We start from the raw sequence: 17,084 nt of genomic DNA, 5'->3' as shown, positions 1-17,084 counted from the left end.
CATAACAACTACCAAGGGGTCTAAGATTATCATATTTTCATATTGATACATCTGAGTCAAATACCAGAGAGATTCCAGTGTTGTTTTCTGAATTTTGCCAGAATTGAAGCACATCTCCTAACGGAAAATGTTAATTTTACAGTTATTTGATTACCATATAATGTACTGTAACCTTTGTAACCAGAAACAATCATTGGAACCACTGCTTGTTTCAGAATTCAAGGAGTTAGTACAACTGTCCCAGTTTTTTAATATCTTCCTTGTATTGATCCATTAAAGTGTTAATTTTCTCTCTAGGGACCAGATCATGCCCAACCCTGCACAAGTGAGAGAATTCAGAGCTTTCTTTCCCACTCCCTGCACCCCTGCTCAGGGAAGCACAGTGGCAATCCTTGTGCTCAATATAAAGAATGCTTCAGGTTGCCATGTATAGAGGTGCTAGCCTGCCCAAACAGAGTAAGGAGAAAAGATTCTATGATAGCAGCTGCTTTGTTTACCCTGTGCTCACAGAGCCACTGTACCTGTCTCAACTTGATGCATTTGGGAGATCTGTATTAGGGTGGCGCTTTTCCATACCATCGTTGATGTGGCTTAATACCACTGTCTATCCCGGTTATTTTTTCCTTATATACTGGTTTATATACCATGGTATTTGATCTTTGCCCAGACTATTGGGGACATTATGGGAGACTCACAAACATATAGAGCATTTTTGCATCTTAGAATTATCATTTTTATCAGAACTACCTTGCCAACTAAAGAGCTCAGGAATTTATTCCTTATGTCTCTTTCTCTATACTTATTTCAAATAAAATTGTTCTGGTATAATTGTTTCAAATCTGTATATACTCCCAAGCATTTACCTGTCTTACCTGAATAGAAAAGCTGCCAAATTCCCTTCACCTAGTTTATGTTTTATACATAGGGTCGTACTGTGGCTGGCTATGTGCAGATGCACAAGAAGGTATGGAAGCTTCAAAAAACCTTCCCTTTCCCCCATGCAGACACCAGTCACAGTTGCAAGCCCTAAGCTCTCCTGAGCACAGAGACTTCTCCCTTTTATATCCTGCAAGCCACTCAAAATGGAAGTAGATATCACTACAGCTGACTAGCCTCAGAGGAATGTACACTACAGTCTCTTAATAGGTAAAAGAGCAGCAAATTTCACCTAATGCACCAGATTGCTCCCTGAGGCACAGTGCCACTGCTCAGAGCCCTATCTGGGATGCTGAGTTCAGCTCTTTCCTCTGCACAGCCCTGTACTTTAAAGGCAGTATCTGGCCCTTATTCTGGGAAAATTTTAGATATTTACAAGTTTAGATTGTACAGTTTTAGGCTTCATTGCATAAATTAAATATCTTCTGCATTCTGAGAGAGCTTCTGGGATTTTTTTTTTATATCAGAGGCTAGTTGATCAGGGTCATTTAGCATCACTTGAAACCAGTTAGACACTAAAAACATAACTTAAAACAAAAATTAGTCCTTCATTAAAATCACTTGACATTACGTGAAAAACTGTGGTCTCAATGTGGTTTTGAGAAGACAGCTATTTTCATACTTGTTACTGCATGAGATCTGCTCTAAACAAAAATGCTGTCTTTGCTGTCTGTGAATCTTGAATGTTACCTTTTGGCATTTTAAAGCTGAAGTCCAACAATATTGCAATTCTCATTTGACACAATGGATGTTCCAAAAATAAATAGGGTAAACTAATGTTTCTCATTTCCAAAGTCAAGCTTTGCCCTTCTTCCTTGATTTAGTTAAGGATCAGATCTTTAACTTTCATAAACATACAGAACTACAAACCACAGGTTTCCTGCTTAATGCATTTGAAATTGTTTTTAAATTTCCCACTATAGCTGTCTTAGATGAAGCAATATTTTATCAGTAATATTTCAAGTAATAACTACATAAAAGGTCTAATGTTTTCTTAAACTGTTGGAAGGTTTCTAAAGGCATAATGCAGAATGTCACCAATTTAAGAAAACTGTCAGCTGGCTTTGCTCTCTTGAGCAATACCTGTGAATCACAGTTGCAAACCAAAAAGGCAAAAGAAGCAGCAACACATCCCTTTTCTCTTTCTCGTAGTATACATCTTCACAGTTCTATGTTATATGTTAATAATATGTTTTATTGATTCTTCATTGATCATCCCTTGATATTAATAATTGTTAACATTGTCCACATCATGAGGTTAACCTATTTTAAAAGCCTGACTTTTATCTCATATGTACCAGCGTTTCAAAGTAGTGTGAGGAGTCCAAAAAATAAATGCCCATAAATTCAAATATGACTGCTACTTTAAGCAGTAAACTACATATATCTGGACCACAATTGTATTAAAGTAATTTGTTTTCTGAAATTATTATTTGTGGGTGGGTGGGTGTGTGTGTGAGAGAGAAAGAGAGAGAGAGATCTCACATAATTAAGAAACATACTGGTAACCTCAGTGACACATCAGTAATAGATTACCTACCACGTGATTTGAGTGGAGCAATCCAAAAATTCTTAAGTGTTTTCTTTTTCCAAATAAGACAGTAAGGTGCCTAATTTATTTCAGTCTAAACATGGCAAGACATTTTAGGGAGTAGAAAATAAACAAGGGATACTTTATCATCATCATCTTCATAGCTCATTCTCTCTGGTTCTGAGTGTTATTTTAAGGCCAGTATGTACAGTATTTATGTATAATGTCCCAAAATACTTAAGTGATAAGCTTTTTTAAGGTTTGTGGGAAGAGGCTAGTCAGTGTCAGGAAAAAATTTTTCCTGGTGAAGAAAACATATGTAGTATCAGAAGGAATGATGCAGGCCACTGTATGCTAGACTACACTCCTTGCCTGCTAATTTGTAGATTAAAAGTAGGGTTGGCTGAAAAAAGCTTCTCCATTGCTAGACAGCAGCATACCCAAATAACTATTGATTGTGTGGGGTGAATTAGATGAAACTCATAGAGAGCATTTAACACATTCCAAGGATACAGTTGTGAAAGAGCCTACTCTTGAGGTTTGTTTTCCTGCTTATGACGAAGGCAGAAACTTCTCAAAGTTCTAAACCTGTATTTCATGCCAGCTTCTGTAGTGGAATATAGTTGACTCTTAATGCTCTAGCTGCCAGTTTCTTTTTGCCCATGTAAAGTGAATGAGTTCCTGGGGGCGACTATCATTGCCTTGCCAGCAGGCTTGCCTGCTTTCCTCATCAACTCATCCAGTGTATTGTTTTTTGAACATCCTTTCTTCTCTTCTGATACTTCAAGACTAGATTTGTCCATTCAGGCTCTTAAAAAAAAAAAAAAAGAAAAAAAGAAACGAGCTCCATTGGAGGATGACATTATCTTTGTCAGTTAGGGCTTTGAGCCTTGCAGTGCCTGTTACATCGGGGGCTTTGGTTTCCATTGTTCTCTACTCGTGCACTAGTGAAAGCTGTGCTTTGGGGCATCTTGTCTTTTTCTCCGCTACTCTTCATTACTCTGAAGAATATGGGGAAGCAGCAGCAGCCCAATAATTTAAAAATAAATGCTGCACTTTCACCATATCCATCACAGAGAGGCAGGTTGCCATATCCAATACTTTGGAATGGTGCATGGCTGGCTGTGCTGTGAGATTTTTTTTCACTGCAGCAGTCAGGTCATTGATGGAGTGCATGAAATCTCTCTCATAACTCCAACCAGAAGAATAGTCTGGGAGGGCTTGGGGCCTTCAGTCTTGACTGATCCACAGTGTTTGGAAACATGTTTTGTTGACCTACTGCTTATGACTGAGACCTTGTCTTGTTTATCCAGGGGGCAGTACTAGCAGCAGTATCAAGCCACAAATTCAATTCCTTCTATGGGGACCCCCCTGAAGAGCTGCCAGACTTCTCTGAAGACCCTACCTCCTCAGGTAATTTCACTGAAAGCATATTTACCTTTCATATTGAATTTTAAATCTTTACTGGCTTTAGTCCCATATTGTTTGCTGATTTCCCATAGTGTCATAGAACAATATGTACATTAGAGTTTGTGTGAGCATTTCACTACTATTCATTTATCATGGTTCTACAAGGGAGTGTCCAGAGAATGCTTCTTCAGAGTGATATAGATCCTCCTGGATTTTTATTCAACCTGACAGTGTTTCATTACAAAGACTGGCATAACATCATATCTATCTGTTCACTTTACTTGAGTCTGAGACCTTTTTCAAATTGTGCCCTGTACCCTTAGTGGGATTCTTCTTCCTGCGAATGTTTTTCATTGTGTATCTTTGTATAGTTAAGAGCTTGTTGGTCTCCTTTTCTGGAACTGGATTTTTTTATTTTATTTTTTTTAAATCTCCTCTTAGAGGGTCATTGACATGTCAAAGGTGTTCCAGAATGTAGGTTTTGTATAAATATGCTTTTAGAAAACATGAGACCAATAGAATTACTTCTGCTTTTTGTAAATTACCATCTAAACAAGTTTTCTTAACAAATAAACAATGGTTGTAATTCAAATGTTGCAGCATGTGTCAATGTGACCGCCTGAAAGCTTAGTATACTAGAAAATGTCTCGGATTTAATTATGTGTTTTGGATTGGTGGGGAAGGGTGAGTTCTCATTCCCTCTCCTAATATTTCTATAAGGAAGGAGGTAGAGGGGGCTTGCAAATGTTAAGTATGGCAGAGAAAAAATAGTGGAAAAGTAAATTTTTTACATTTTATTTACATAAAGTTGAAATATTCAAATATAGGTGCCCAAATAAAAAGGTTGATTGTCAGATGTTTTTAACACTCACAACTTTCAGTGAAGTCAATAGGAACTTCACACCACTCATTTAGATGCCTAAATATGGACATGGGCACCTAACTCTAGGCACTCAGATTTGAACATTTTATGCATTGTACAGAAGGGGATCTGATGTATCATTTTACAGAGAGATTCATAGATACTAAGGTCAGAAGGGACCATTCTGATCATCTAGTCCGACCTCCTGCACAACGCAGGCCACAGAATCTCACCCACCCACTCCTGCGAAAAACCTCTCACCTATGTCTGAGCTATTGAAGTCCTCAAATTGTGTTTGATGGGACATCAATTAGGATTATTTGCAGTGTTTCAAAAGGTACTTTTTGTTTCCTTCTGCTTCCTCAGTCATAGTCACAGAAGTAGGGCACATACATGTCTACAATTTTTCTGTTACAGGAATAGTAAGGTTCCTCATTTCAGCTTCAGGCTTACATCAACAGGATGTCTCTCTTCCTCATTTGGGTTTGAGGTTGCAGATACTGTCACAAGCACAGGTTCTCAACTTTTTTCTTCCATGAACCATGTATCCAGATATTTACGTATGTGCTCTCAGCCCTTTTGTGCTGGATTCTTTGGAACCTCTTATTAATTTCTTGAGGAACTGATGCAATGGTTTGAGTTCCTCTAGGAGGAAGCTGGAACAGGCTCCTGCTCCAGGACAACAGTTGTTGATCTCCTTGGAGGTTGCAACCCAAAGGTTGAGAAACTGCTCCCAAGGGATATTTTTATTGATGCCTGATTGACTAATTTAAATTGTTTAGTTCAGAGAGCTCCTCACTTAGATAATTAATTTAGAATAAACATCCCGAAGCTTTGTGGAAAAGAACCATAGTGCAACTTTCAGCTTTCTGAAATAACTAAGCCGGATAAAGAACTTGATCTCCCTCTCCCCCCTCAAAAAGGCACTTTAATTACATATTTGCTGTGTTGTCAAATGTTTGAAACCTGCTTGTAAAGACTACATCAGTTCTTAACGATGGGATTTTTCAAAAGATCCTAAAGGAATTAAGCACCTGTCACAGGTTGGCTAGCCCCAGTAAATGGAGTAAAAGCCAAAAAAGCTAAAGCAAGTGCTCCCCAAAGCCAAAACAGGTGCTCATATTTTAAGAGGGTGTGAGCAATCTGATGAGCAGACTGGGTTAGTCAGGGGCAGGTGAGAGTTGCCTGAGACCAGGGGATTGGAAGAGTCCCAAAAAGAAGTAGAAAATGGTTCCTGGGAGAAGACTTGAAGACAGGAGAGCTGCAAAGATTGATTTGCTGACTGTCATCCGCAAGCCAGAGAGCTAGGGATGAAGGCAGGAGAAGCAGAGGGAGTTGCCTGCCAGCTCAAACCTGGAGGGCTGGAGCTGAGGGCTGGAGAGTTCTGAAGGCATGGGAGCAGTGGGGGAGCTTTTACCCACTGACATCTCCGGTGTCCAAGAGCTGGACCCAAAGGAACTGAGAGGGCCTTTGGGGAGTAAGGGATGCTCCCCTAGCAAGGATGCTTTCAGTAGAGAGGCTGTGGGGTTTCTGCTGTGAACAGCAAGATTGCATTCCAGTTGGAAATGCTGGGGAGGCTGTCCTGGTACAAAGACAAGAGAGGACTGTGCTGAAGAGCCAGGACCTGGTGAGAGATGCTGGGGCAGTATGTTGCATGTACTCTCTGGACTATGATAGGGGGAATCTGGTCTATGGTTGTGGGACTTTTGTTTTGTTATATGTATGGGGTTCTTGCAATAAATGAAGCCCACAATTAGTTGAACTACTTCTGGGCACTCTGAAGGAGGGAAACTGAACAGGCATGTCTGTCGTGTATCATGAAGGTGTTCAAGGCAGAGCTTCTCTATGACAGCACCCACCTTCCATTGAATTTCAGTGGGAAGTGGACATCTAACTCCCTTGGACTCCTCTGTAATTCCCGCCTAAGTGGTTATGCCTTTTGCATTTTGCAATGATGAGATTTCAGATAAGAAACTCCAAGTTGAAGATTTAGTATTTAAAATGCCATTTTCCTGTTTGTTTAGCTGTTTGATAAAATCCCATGATTTGAGAAATTTGTCGTCAAAAATAAATGATGGAGTAGGCTGAATGATTCCGGGACAGCATTTGTCCTGGATTCCCTGTGGCACCACTCCACGCCTGCCCAAAGCTTAGGATCAGTGCCAGCCTCTTCCGCCGGAAGGGGCCGGTGGGGGAGGGCAGTAGTAAGAGCTGCCTGGGGAGACTGGGTCACTATAGGGAGCTCCTGTCCCTCCATCTGCCCGGGGAAGTGGAGACAAGGGTGCTCTCAGGTACCCCGGCACCCCACCCAGAGCAGGTGGAGGGTCTGGGGCTCCCCATAGTAACCTGGGGAGCTCTGGCTCTGGCATCTGGCCTGGCCAGGAGGCAGCCTCAGGGGGAAGAGGTGGAGCCAGGGAGCAGGGCCCCTACATGTGTCCCACTTTTGCCTTTTGAAAAGTTGGTTACCCTATTTCAGCTCCATGCTTCATCCACGTCAATCTGTTACATTGCTCTCCCCTCCGTGAAGGTGGGCCCTACTACAAAGGTATGGGGGCACTTTGAACCTCCACCCCATACTGATAGAGTAACAGCCTTAGAGTTTAAGGCACTGTATTCAGCAAATAGGCAATTCTCCAGTAGATGCCAGATTACACTGGGTGCTGTCCAGTGATCAATGGCAAAACATACAAGTGAATCAAATAGAAATGAAAAGGGAGACACTACTAGTTTTATATGGTTTATTTCCCCCCACTTTAAATCTCCCTTTCTTTCCTGCTCACTGGACATTGCAGTGGGTCTTGGTCCAGCCAGCCCACTGGTCAATATATAATCATTTCCCTAATGTCCTGTCCTGTTTGGGATGACTTGTTCCCTCCTTCATCAGCATGTCTCCTCTAATGACCAGATGCCACAGGTGGATGAACCAAACATACAGGAAGGAGGTGCAGAAGAGAGAGGATGAGACAACAATACAAAAATTATGCAACTTTGTAGGTTATCTGCAGCTTGCTACTTGCCTAGCTGTTATCAACTGACAGTGTTCTGTAGGTAAAATTGCAGAAGTGAGTCTTGACAAATTTGAAGGAGAATAATAAAATAGTGGCTTTACAGATTTTTCTGGGATACATGTTAAATTAAAATGCCTCCTTAACAGTGAATATTTACATTCAGTAACTCCTACTAGAAATAAAGCAAGCTTCTAAAATTAGACATTTTATGACTGTTTCTTATTCAAAGTTAAGGAACACATATATTTCTAATACTTAGCACCTTCAAGATGTTATGTGAGAGTCAGTCTTCCAAAAATAAAAGACCCTTGCACTAACAAACATTAAAACCTTGTTTTTCTTTTTACATGATGTTGCTACAATAAGAAGCAGTTCATTTCTGCTAAGTCAACTTCCTCGGTCATCTACTGGGCAGCAGACCATAGAAAGGTCAGGGAATTGCTTGAACTGGTGTTAGCTCTGGAAGCTGAACTGGAAAGAGATTTTGCTGCTGATGGATACTTAAGTTTTTTACTTGAATTCAAAATTTCAAGGTTTACGCCCCACTGTAAGCCCATGTGTTTAGCCAATAAATAGAAAAGCCCATAAAGATAACAATGTCAGCTCTAACTTTTTCATTTCCAAGCACCTTTTTGAAGCTTTACTTTCAGAACTGTTGAGCAACTGCAAAACCCACTGAAATCAATGGGTGCTCACCAACTTTGAAAATCAGATAATTGATTTTTAAAGAAAAGCATAGTTTATCGTTTATTGTGGAGGACTTATAAATACACATTTGAGCTATTCAGTTGTAGTGCTCATGCATTATGAGGGTCATTAGTCATTTCACAGTGACTTCATACGTTGTTTTGCAGTTGTGTGATAGCTGTGTTGGCCCCAGGATATTAGAGAGACAGGGCAGGTGAGGTAATATCTTTAATTGGATCAACTTCTGTTGGTAAGAGAGACACACTAATGACTTCATATTTCATTATTAGTTACTTTTGTCCATTTCAAATAGTACTGGATTTTCTTGTAAGACAATTTACAAATGTTGCTTTTAAACCACAATAAGGTACAGCAGCATATATCTAAAAGGGTTATTGACCAAGTGTACATGTTCAGCTTGCATTGTACAGCTTTTTGCATTATTTCCTGAGTATCTATTTGCTTTCTGAGGTCTGTGGTAAATATTTAACTTTAATGCAAGCAGCAGGTTCCCACAGAGCATAAAGCTGACATTTTAAGACCACATCAGGGTTTTTGGATCCTCTGCATAAATGGCATGACAATGGCTTCATATAGGCTTCTGTTTATAAATGCAATTTGAAAATGACTTTTGCCTCAAGATTATTGTGGGTAAATATTTGTTCTTTTAGAATCTATTTTGTCATAAAGAAAAGGAGTACTTGTGGCACCTTAGAGACTAACAAATTTATTAGAGCATAAGCTTTCGTGAGCTACAGCTCACTTCATCGGATGCATTTGGTGGAAAAAACAGAGGAGAGATTTATATACACACACAGAGAGAACATGAAACAATGGGTTTATCATACACACTGTAAGGAGAGTGATCACTTAAGATAAGCCATCACCAACAGCAGGGGGGGGAAAGGAGGAAAACCTTTCATGGTGACAAGCAGGTAGGCTAATTCCAGCAGTTAACAAGAATATCAGAGGAACAGTGGGGGGTGGGGTGGGAGGGAGAAATACCATGGGGAAATAGTTTTACTTTGTGTAATGACTCATCCATTCCCAGTCTCTATTCAAGCCTAAGTTAATTGTATCCAGTTTGCAAATTAATTCCAATTCAGCAGTCTCTCGTTGGAGTCTGTTTTTGAAGCTTTTTTGTTGAAGTATAGCCACTCTTAGGTCTGTGATCGAGTGACCAGAGAGATTGAAGTGTTCTCCAACTGGTTTTTGAATGTTATAATTCTTGACGTCTGATTTGTGTCCATTCATTCTTTTACGTAGAGACTGTCCAGTTTGGCCAATGTACATGGCAGAGGGGCATTGCTGGCACATGATGGCATATATCACATTGGTAGATGTGCAGGTGAACGAGCCTCTGATAGTGTGGCTGATGTGATTAGGCCCTATGATGGTATCCCCTGAATAGATATGTGGACAGAGTTGGCAACGGGCTTTGTTGCAAGGATAGGTTCCTGGGTTAGTGGTTCTGTTGTGTGGTGTGTGGTTGCTGGTGAGTATTTGCTTCAGATTGGGGGGCTGTCTGTAAGCAAGGACTGGTCTGTCTCCCAAGATCTGAGAGAGCGATGGCTCGTCCTTCAGGATAGGTTGTAGATCCTTGATGATGCATTGGAGGGGTTTTAGTTGGGGGCTGAAGGTGATGGCTAGTGGCGTTCTGTTGTTTTCTTTGTTGGGCCTGTCCTGTAGTAGGTGACTTCTGGGTACTCTTCTGGCTCTGTCAATCTGTTTCTTCACTTCAGCAGGTGGGTACTGTAGTTGTAGGAATGCATGATAGAGATCTTGTAGGTGTTTGTCTCTGTCTGAGGGGTTGGAGCAAATGCGGTTATATCGTAGCGCTTGGCTGTAGACAATGGATCGAGTGGTATGATCTGGATGAAAGCTAGAGGCATGTAGGTAGGAATAGCGGTCAGTAGGTTTCCGATATAGGGTGGTGTTTATGTGACCATTGCTTATTAGCACCGTAGTGTCCAGGAAGTGGATCTCTTGTGTGGACTGGTCCAGGCTGAGGTTGATGGTGGGATGGAAATTGTTGAAATCATGGTGGAATTCCTCAAGAGCTTCTTTTCCATGGGTCCAGATGATGAAGATGTCATCAATGTAGCGCAAGTAGAGTAGGGGCATTAGGGAACGAGAGCTGAGGAAGCGTTGTTCTAAGTCAGCCATAAAAATGTTGGCATACTGTGGGGCCATGCGGGTACCCATCGCAGTGCCGCTGATTTGAAGGTATACATTGTCACCAAATGTGAAATAGTTATGGGTCAGGACAAAGTCACAAAGTTCTGCCACCAGGTTAGCCGTGACAGTATCGGGGATACTGTTCCTGACGGCTTGTAGTCCATCTTTGTGTGGAATCTTGGTGTAGAGGGCTTCTACATCCATAGTGGCTAGGATGGTGTTTTTAGGAAGATCACCAATGGACTGTAGATTCCTCAGGAAATCGGTGGTGTCTCGAAGATAGCTGGGAGTGCTGGTAACGAAGGGCCTGAGGAGGGAGTCTACATAGCCAGACAATCCTGCTGTCAGGGTGCCAATGCCTGAGATGATGGGGCGTCCAGGATTTCCAGGTTTATGGATCTTGGGTAGCAGATAGAATACCCCAGGTCCTGGCTCCAGGGGTGTGTCTGTGCGGATTTGTTCTTGTGCTTTTTCAGGGAGTTTCTTGAGCAAATGCTGTAGTTTCTTTTGGTAACTCTCAGTGGGATCAGAGGGTAATGGCTTGTAGAAAGTGGTGTTGGAGAGCTGCCTAGTAGCCTCTTGTTCATACTCTGACCTATTCATGATGACGACAGCACCTCCTTTGTCAGCCTTTTTGATTATGATGTCAGAGTTGTTTCTGAGGCTGTGGATGGCACTGTGTTCTGCATGGCTGAGGTTATGGGGTAAGCGATGCTGCTTTTCCACAATTTCAGCTCGTGCACGTCGGCGGAAGCAGTCTATGTAGAAATCCAGGCTGCTGTTTCTATCATGCATTCCTACAACTACAGTACCCACCTGCTGAAGTGAAGAAACAGATTGACAGAGCCAGAAGAGTACCCAGAAGTCACCTACTACAGGACAGGCCCAACAAAGAAAACAACAGAACGCCACTAGCCATCACCTTCAGCCCCCAACTAAAACCCCTCCAACGCATCATCAAGGATCTACAACCTATCCTGAAGGACGAGCCATCGCTCTCTCAGATCTTGGGAGACAGACCAGTCCTTGCTTACAGACAGCCCCCCAATCTGAAGCAAATACTCACCAGCAACCACACACCACACAACAGAACCACTAACCCAGGAACCTATCCTTGCAACAAAGCCCGTTGCCAACTCTGTCCACATATCTATTCAGGGGATACCATCATAGGGCCTAATCACATCAGCCACACTATCAGAGGCTCGTTCACCTGCACATCTACCAATGTGATATATGCCATCATGTGCCAGCAATGCCCCTCTGCCATGTACATTGGCCAAACTGGACAGTCTCTACGTAAAAGAATGAATGGACACAAATCAGACGTCAAGAATTATAACATTCAAAAACCAGTTGGAGAACACTTCAATCTCTCTGGTCACTCGATCACAGACCTAAGAGTGGCTATACTTCAACAAAAAAGCTTCAAAAACAGACTCCAACGAGAGACTGCTGAATTGGAATTAATTTGCAAACTGGATACAATTAACTTAGGCTTGAATAGAGACTGGGAATGGATGAGTCATTACACAAAGTAAAACTATTTCCCCATGGTATTTCTCCCTCCCACCCCACCCCCCACTGTTCCTCTGATATTCTTGTTAACTGCTGGAATTAGCCTACCTGCTTGTCACCATGAAAGGTTTTCCTCCTTTCCCCCCCCTGCTGTTGGTGATGGCTTATCTTAAGTGATCACTCTCCTTACAGTGTGTATGATAAACCCATTGTTTCATGTTCTCTCTGTGTGTGTATATAAATCTCTCCTCTGTTTTTTCCACCAAATGCATCCGATGAAGTGAGCTGTAGCTCACGAAAGCTTATGCTCTAATAAATTTGTTAGTCTCTAAGGTGCCACAAGTACTCCTTTTCTTTTTGCGAATACAGACTAACACGGCTGCTACTCTGAAACCTGTATTTTGTCATAGTAAATTATAGACATTTAGCAATATTAACTCTTGATTAAACTCTTGATCATTAAAACTGAAAGGAGAAAAGAAAGAAAGCCAAACCTTCCAGCCTGTCACTGTGGGAGAGAAGGATAAATGGTTAGATTTAGGCTCCAGTGCTGCAGACATACATGTGAGTAATTTTATGCACTTGAGTAGTCCCGTGGAACTCTATGGAACTACTCATTGCATAAGTGTTTCTAGGCTAAGATCTTAGTCTGCAGTTCAAATACTAGTGGTCTCCATCATTACCAGGTGCAATATAATATATAAAAGAGTTAACAGTGCTAAATTATCATCACCAATTTTGCAAATTCTTTAGTTAGCAATTTTTAGTCATCAGTGTTTGAAAAATTCAAGTGATAGTAGTAAATATAATATTAATACAATTACAAAGTCTGACTGTCTTTTCTTGCCTTACTTGCTTCTGTGTACCATAAAAAGTTTTGAATGGGGAAGGAAATCACAGAAATTGAAGGAGAAAGTGTAACATGTTCTCCACTCATTGAGAATTTTACATTATCTTTTTTCTGATGTCCTGTACAGAGTCAATGTTTGTTAGGATTTTCATAATGTTCTGTTTACTGGTGTTGGGTTTGACTACTTACAAGAGACCTATTTCAGTTATGTTTTTATTCCTCTTTCAACTATTTGAGTGTGTTTTATTAACATGGAGTTGACATTAATTTCATAGTATCAATGTGCCTGAATGCTACTCATTAAAAGTGGAAACAAAATGTTTGTTTTCCAAATGGTCCTCATAATTTTAATCTAACATTTTTATAAAATAAATTGGACTCAGTATTACACCTGCAAAATTTTTCAATAATAAACTTGCATCCTAAAAACTAAACATGCAATATGATACCATGCTTCATTTACAATAAGAATATTTTGAATGAATTACGAAATAGTTCAAAACAGCAATATTCTATGAATACTACTTTTACAAACTAAAGCAGCCAGTGTCCGAATACCGGAGTTTCAGATACCCTACACTGTGCAAATGTGCTACCTGCCCCAATCCCAAATGTTTTTTTTCAAGTGCCGTTTGTCTCGCATACAAAGTTGTTGTTGTTTTTTTTTAAAAAAAAAAAAGTCTTGAGTTTGTTCATACTATTTGTGGCTAAATTAGTGTGCCAAGTTGCAGCTTTATAACTTGCTTGTTCTGAAATCTTCATACTGTTGTTATTTGTCCAAATGCTGCCTTCCTACTAGGACTTCTAGCAGCAGAAAGTAGGTACCCCTTTGTTTTCCTGTAAGGCTTATCATTCTGTTTAAGTGTGTGGCTGTGCATGTTTAATACTCAGGATTTTTCTCCTTAGCTTGTCATGCTTCAGTTTTAATACTGCCTGCAGAAGAAAATTAGAACAGCCCATGCATATGGTAGTAACTCTGTCCACAACTTTTCAAAGCTGAGCAATCAATATTAAAATTTATTCCATTAAAATGTGATATGTTAATTGAGAGGCAGTATTAAAAATTTAGTATTCTTTGGTTTTAGTATTTATAATAATATATAATCTAAACTCTAATTTACAACCCAAATAAAAATGCCATTAAGTGTTGTTAAGAAAAGGACAAAATGTCTAACTTTCGTAGCTTGATTCCCAAATTAATTATCAGGGAATACTGGATTTTTCCCTGAATAGCAGCTATTTATTATAGTACTAGACATATATTTTTAAATTACATTTTTTACTGACTTTGCATGATAGAATTTTTTGTTTTGTTTTATGTTGGTGTGTTATGTAGTATATGTAGATACATTTGTTTATGTGTATAAAACTAATCTGCCTGTATGCCGTATATGTTTATATATTTAAATAATCATATCAAAGAACGAGGAGGATTTTTTGTGTTACAGATTAACAGCATGCTTTGAGAGAGGCTGAAACCCAAGTGCCTCCAGAACCTGCAAATAGATGATACTGGTCAAAACAAATAAGTTTTGCAGGGATGAGGGAGTGAAGTTCTAGTTTTCTGAGTCACTGAGAGAGTGGTTCCAACCCAAACCACAGCAAATTCAAAGGGAACAAATTCAAAATCTGAAATTGCAGCTAAAAATGTTGGTGTCAGCACAGTATAAATTTTGGGGTCACCAATTATTTTTGCCACCTAACCAGATTTAAGTCATGGTTTTATGTCCCAGTTTCTCTACGTCCACTCGCTCATTTGTGGATCCCTCCCACCCACCCCCCGAACTGACCTGCCACACTACTTCAGAGTTCCCAGACCCCTGTTAGCTTCCAAGCCCCACCTGCATACAATGCAGGAAGGAAGAGAAGAAATCTCTTGGTATCCTACCACCACCACATATTTTGAGTGGGAAGGCTGGTAAAGATCCCTCCCCCAGCAGCCAAACAGCAGGGAGAGTGGCCTTTCCTCCAGCAGGCTAACAGGAGTGAGAGCAAGGCTGCCCTCCCAGCAGCCAGAAGGGGGGAGCTCATTTGTGGTTGCAATAGGAAGAAAGAGACATGGCTTCATACAGGGGATGTGGTAGGACTTTGTTAGAATAGTTAAATTAGCGTTTTATAAATAACTTTACTGCTTGTGGCTTTGCTGCTTGTTAATGTGTGGCACTGCTCTGAAAAGTGATTGTGTAAAATGCTGCACCTTCTTACCCAACATATTGACTCCCTCTGTGTCTCATGCTATCCCTGGGTGAGTCATCATCTAGGGGCAGATTTAAGTAAAAAGTCTATGTGGACAAAAGAACTAGCAAGACTTAGTGGAGAGGCCCTGCATGGGTCTGACAGAGAGAAGGACAGCCAAAGATTTTTTTAAATTAATATATTTTTAAGACTATCTTTAAGATAATTTTTTTCTTTTTGTTGCTTTAATTCCTTTCTTCCTGTTTCTTTATCCATTTTTTATCCCTTCTTCTCTACTTTCTCTTTTCTGTGTTCCTATGATCATCAAATTTCTTTATCGCCTCCTTTCTATTTTTATACTCAGCTCTTCCTGTATTCCTACCGCTACCTATTTTCTTCTCCCTTTCCCTTCATTTCCTCCCTCATCTCTTTCCTTACATTGTCCATACTCATCTTTTTCTTTCCCTTCCTTAGTTCTCCTGAGTTCTCTCCATCTTCCCCAACATGTCCGTTTTCTCTTCCTCATTCACTTCCCCTCTCTGCCTCCTGCTCCCCATGTTTCCACCTTTCATAGTTATTTTTCACTCTTTTTTAATTTCAGCCCCATGCTGCTTCTCAACACCCCTTATTTCTCACCTCTCCACCTTTTCAACTTTTTGTCTACACTCCCCATACTTCTTCACATACATTCATCCTCTGTCTATCCCATTAGGTCTCTCCCCATGCTGAACCTTGTGTTTCCCAGTCATTTCATTCTATGACACCTTCTCAATAGCATCTACACAATATGTGCTGTGTAACACGCATTCCTGATACCTCATCCCATGGCCACTATGCGCCTACACCTGCCACTTGCTCACCGTAGAGTCACTCCGTGCACTCACATACACAGCTGCTGTAGAGTGAAGATCCCTCATAATGCCACATATGAGCTGATGCTCCACACTGTCTTTCTGAACTTCTATGAAGTTCAGGGGCCAGGCTTACAATGAAGAGGAGGAGGAGATAGTGATGCTGAAGATCCAGATGGGGACTCAGCTGTCCCTCAGCTAGATTTCTCTTAGTTCAAAGGGATGCAGCAGTGTAAGTGGATTGGGGATGGATCCTCTTAGTGCTTGCCAATCTATCCACTGCCTTTAAAGGGAAGAGTATGTTGATACTGCTTTTTATTTGTTAGCCCTGCAGAGTCAGCACAGATAAGAGACAGTGAGCTGGATTCTGTTCCTACTTTTGCATCAGTAGAATTGAGTTTTTTCCATAGATTTTAAGGCCAGAAAGGACCATTAGATAGATCATCTATCCAGTCCAAAAGTCCCAAACTTTTCGGCTCAGAACCAATTTATAAACCTTGATGGCCTGTTGTGATCTAGTAAATAGACCCAGAAGGGTGGGGGAGTCGGGGCCCTGCCCTCCTGTGGTGGGAGGAAGGCCCTGTGTGTTTTTTTGCAAAGCCTGCCCTGCACTCACTCCACAGCAGCAGAGAAGTTCTATTTCAGATTTCACTGTGGGAGGGGGAGCAACTTTCGGCAGCTCTCCAGGGTCCTCTGAGGCCCCTGGAAGCGCTTGTATTTTTAAATGGCCAAAAAGATTATTAGTCCAGAAGTTACTTGGATGACAATCTCCTCCAATTCTGGTGTGAACTCTAGGCTAGATTCCTATGTCTGCCTTCCTCTTTACTCCCCACTCCATTTCACCAGCCAGTTTCTCCGCTGCTTCCCCTGCCTGACGACTCTGGGATTTGTGTTGCTTCTTTCAGGCCTTGTCTCAGGGCTCCTACATGAGCCAGTTCTCTTCTGACTGACTTCACCTGGGAACTCGCCTTACTCCTCTCCCCTTGGTCCCCTCCTCTGACTGCAGTTCTCTTTCCTATTTATGTAGTTCTCCTTGACCCTTCCACATCTAGGATCACTAATTGTAAGTGAGGTAGGA

At 41.0% G+C, this 17,084-nt stretch overlaps 1 protein-coding gene across 18 annotated transcripts in view; it reads left to right on the top strand.

Moving 5' to 3' along the window:
* Positions 1-17,084, top strand: part of CASK (calcium/calmodulin dependent serine protein kinase) — a 407,176-nt gene that overhangs the window by 274,725 nt on the left and 115,367 nt on the right. For 12 of the 18 annotated variants that reach the window (XM_038393382.2, XM_038393399.2, XM_038393415.2 and 9 more), the window contains 2 exons: positions 3,781-3,880; positions 13,780-13,797. In XM_038393382.2, coding sequence (XP_038249310.1) covers positions 3,781-3,880; positions 13,780-13,797 — 118 coding nt within the window. The remainder of the gene's footprint in view (positions 1-3,780; positions 3,881-13,779; positions 13,798-17,084) is intronic. The other 6 variants (XM_038393424.2, XM_043505996.1, XM_038393407.2 and 3 more) reach the window with 1 other exon arrangement.

The sequence above is a fragment of the Dermochelys coriacea genome, chromosome 1 (assembly GCF_009764565.3).
Source record: "Dermochelys coriacea isolate rDerCor1 chromosome 1, rDerCor1.pri.v4, whole genome shotgun sequence".
Classification (NCBI taxonomy): domain Eukaryota; kingdom Metazoa; phylum Chordata; order Testudines; family Dermochelyidae; genus Dermochelys; species Dermochelys coriacea.
Note: the sequence above shows the minus strand (reverse complement) of the source record. Positions and strands in the feature narration are given on the sequence as shown.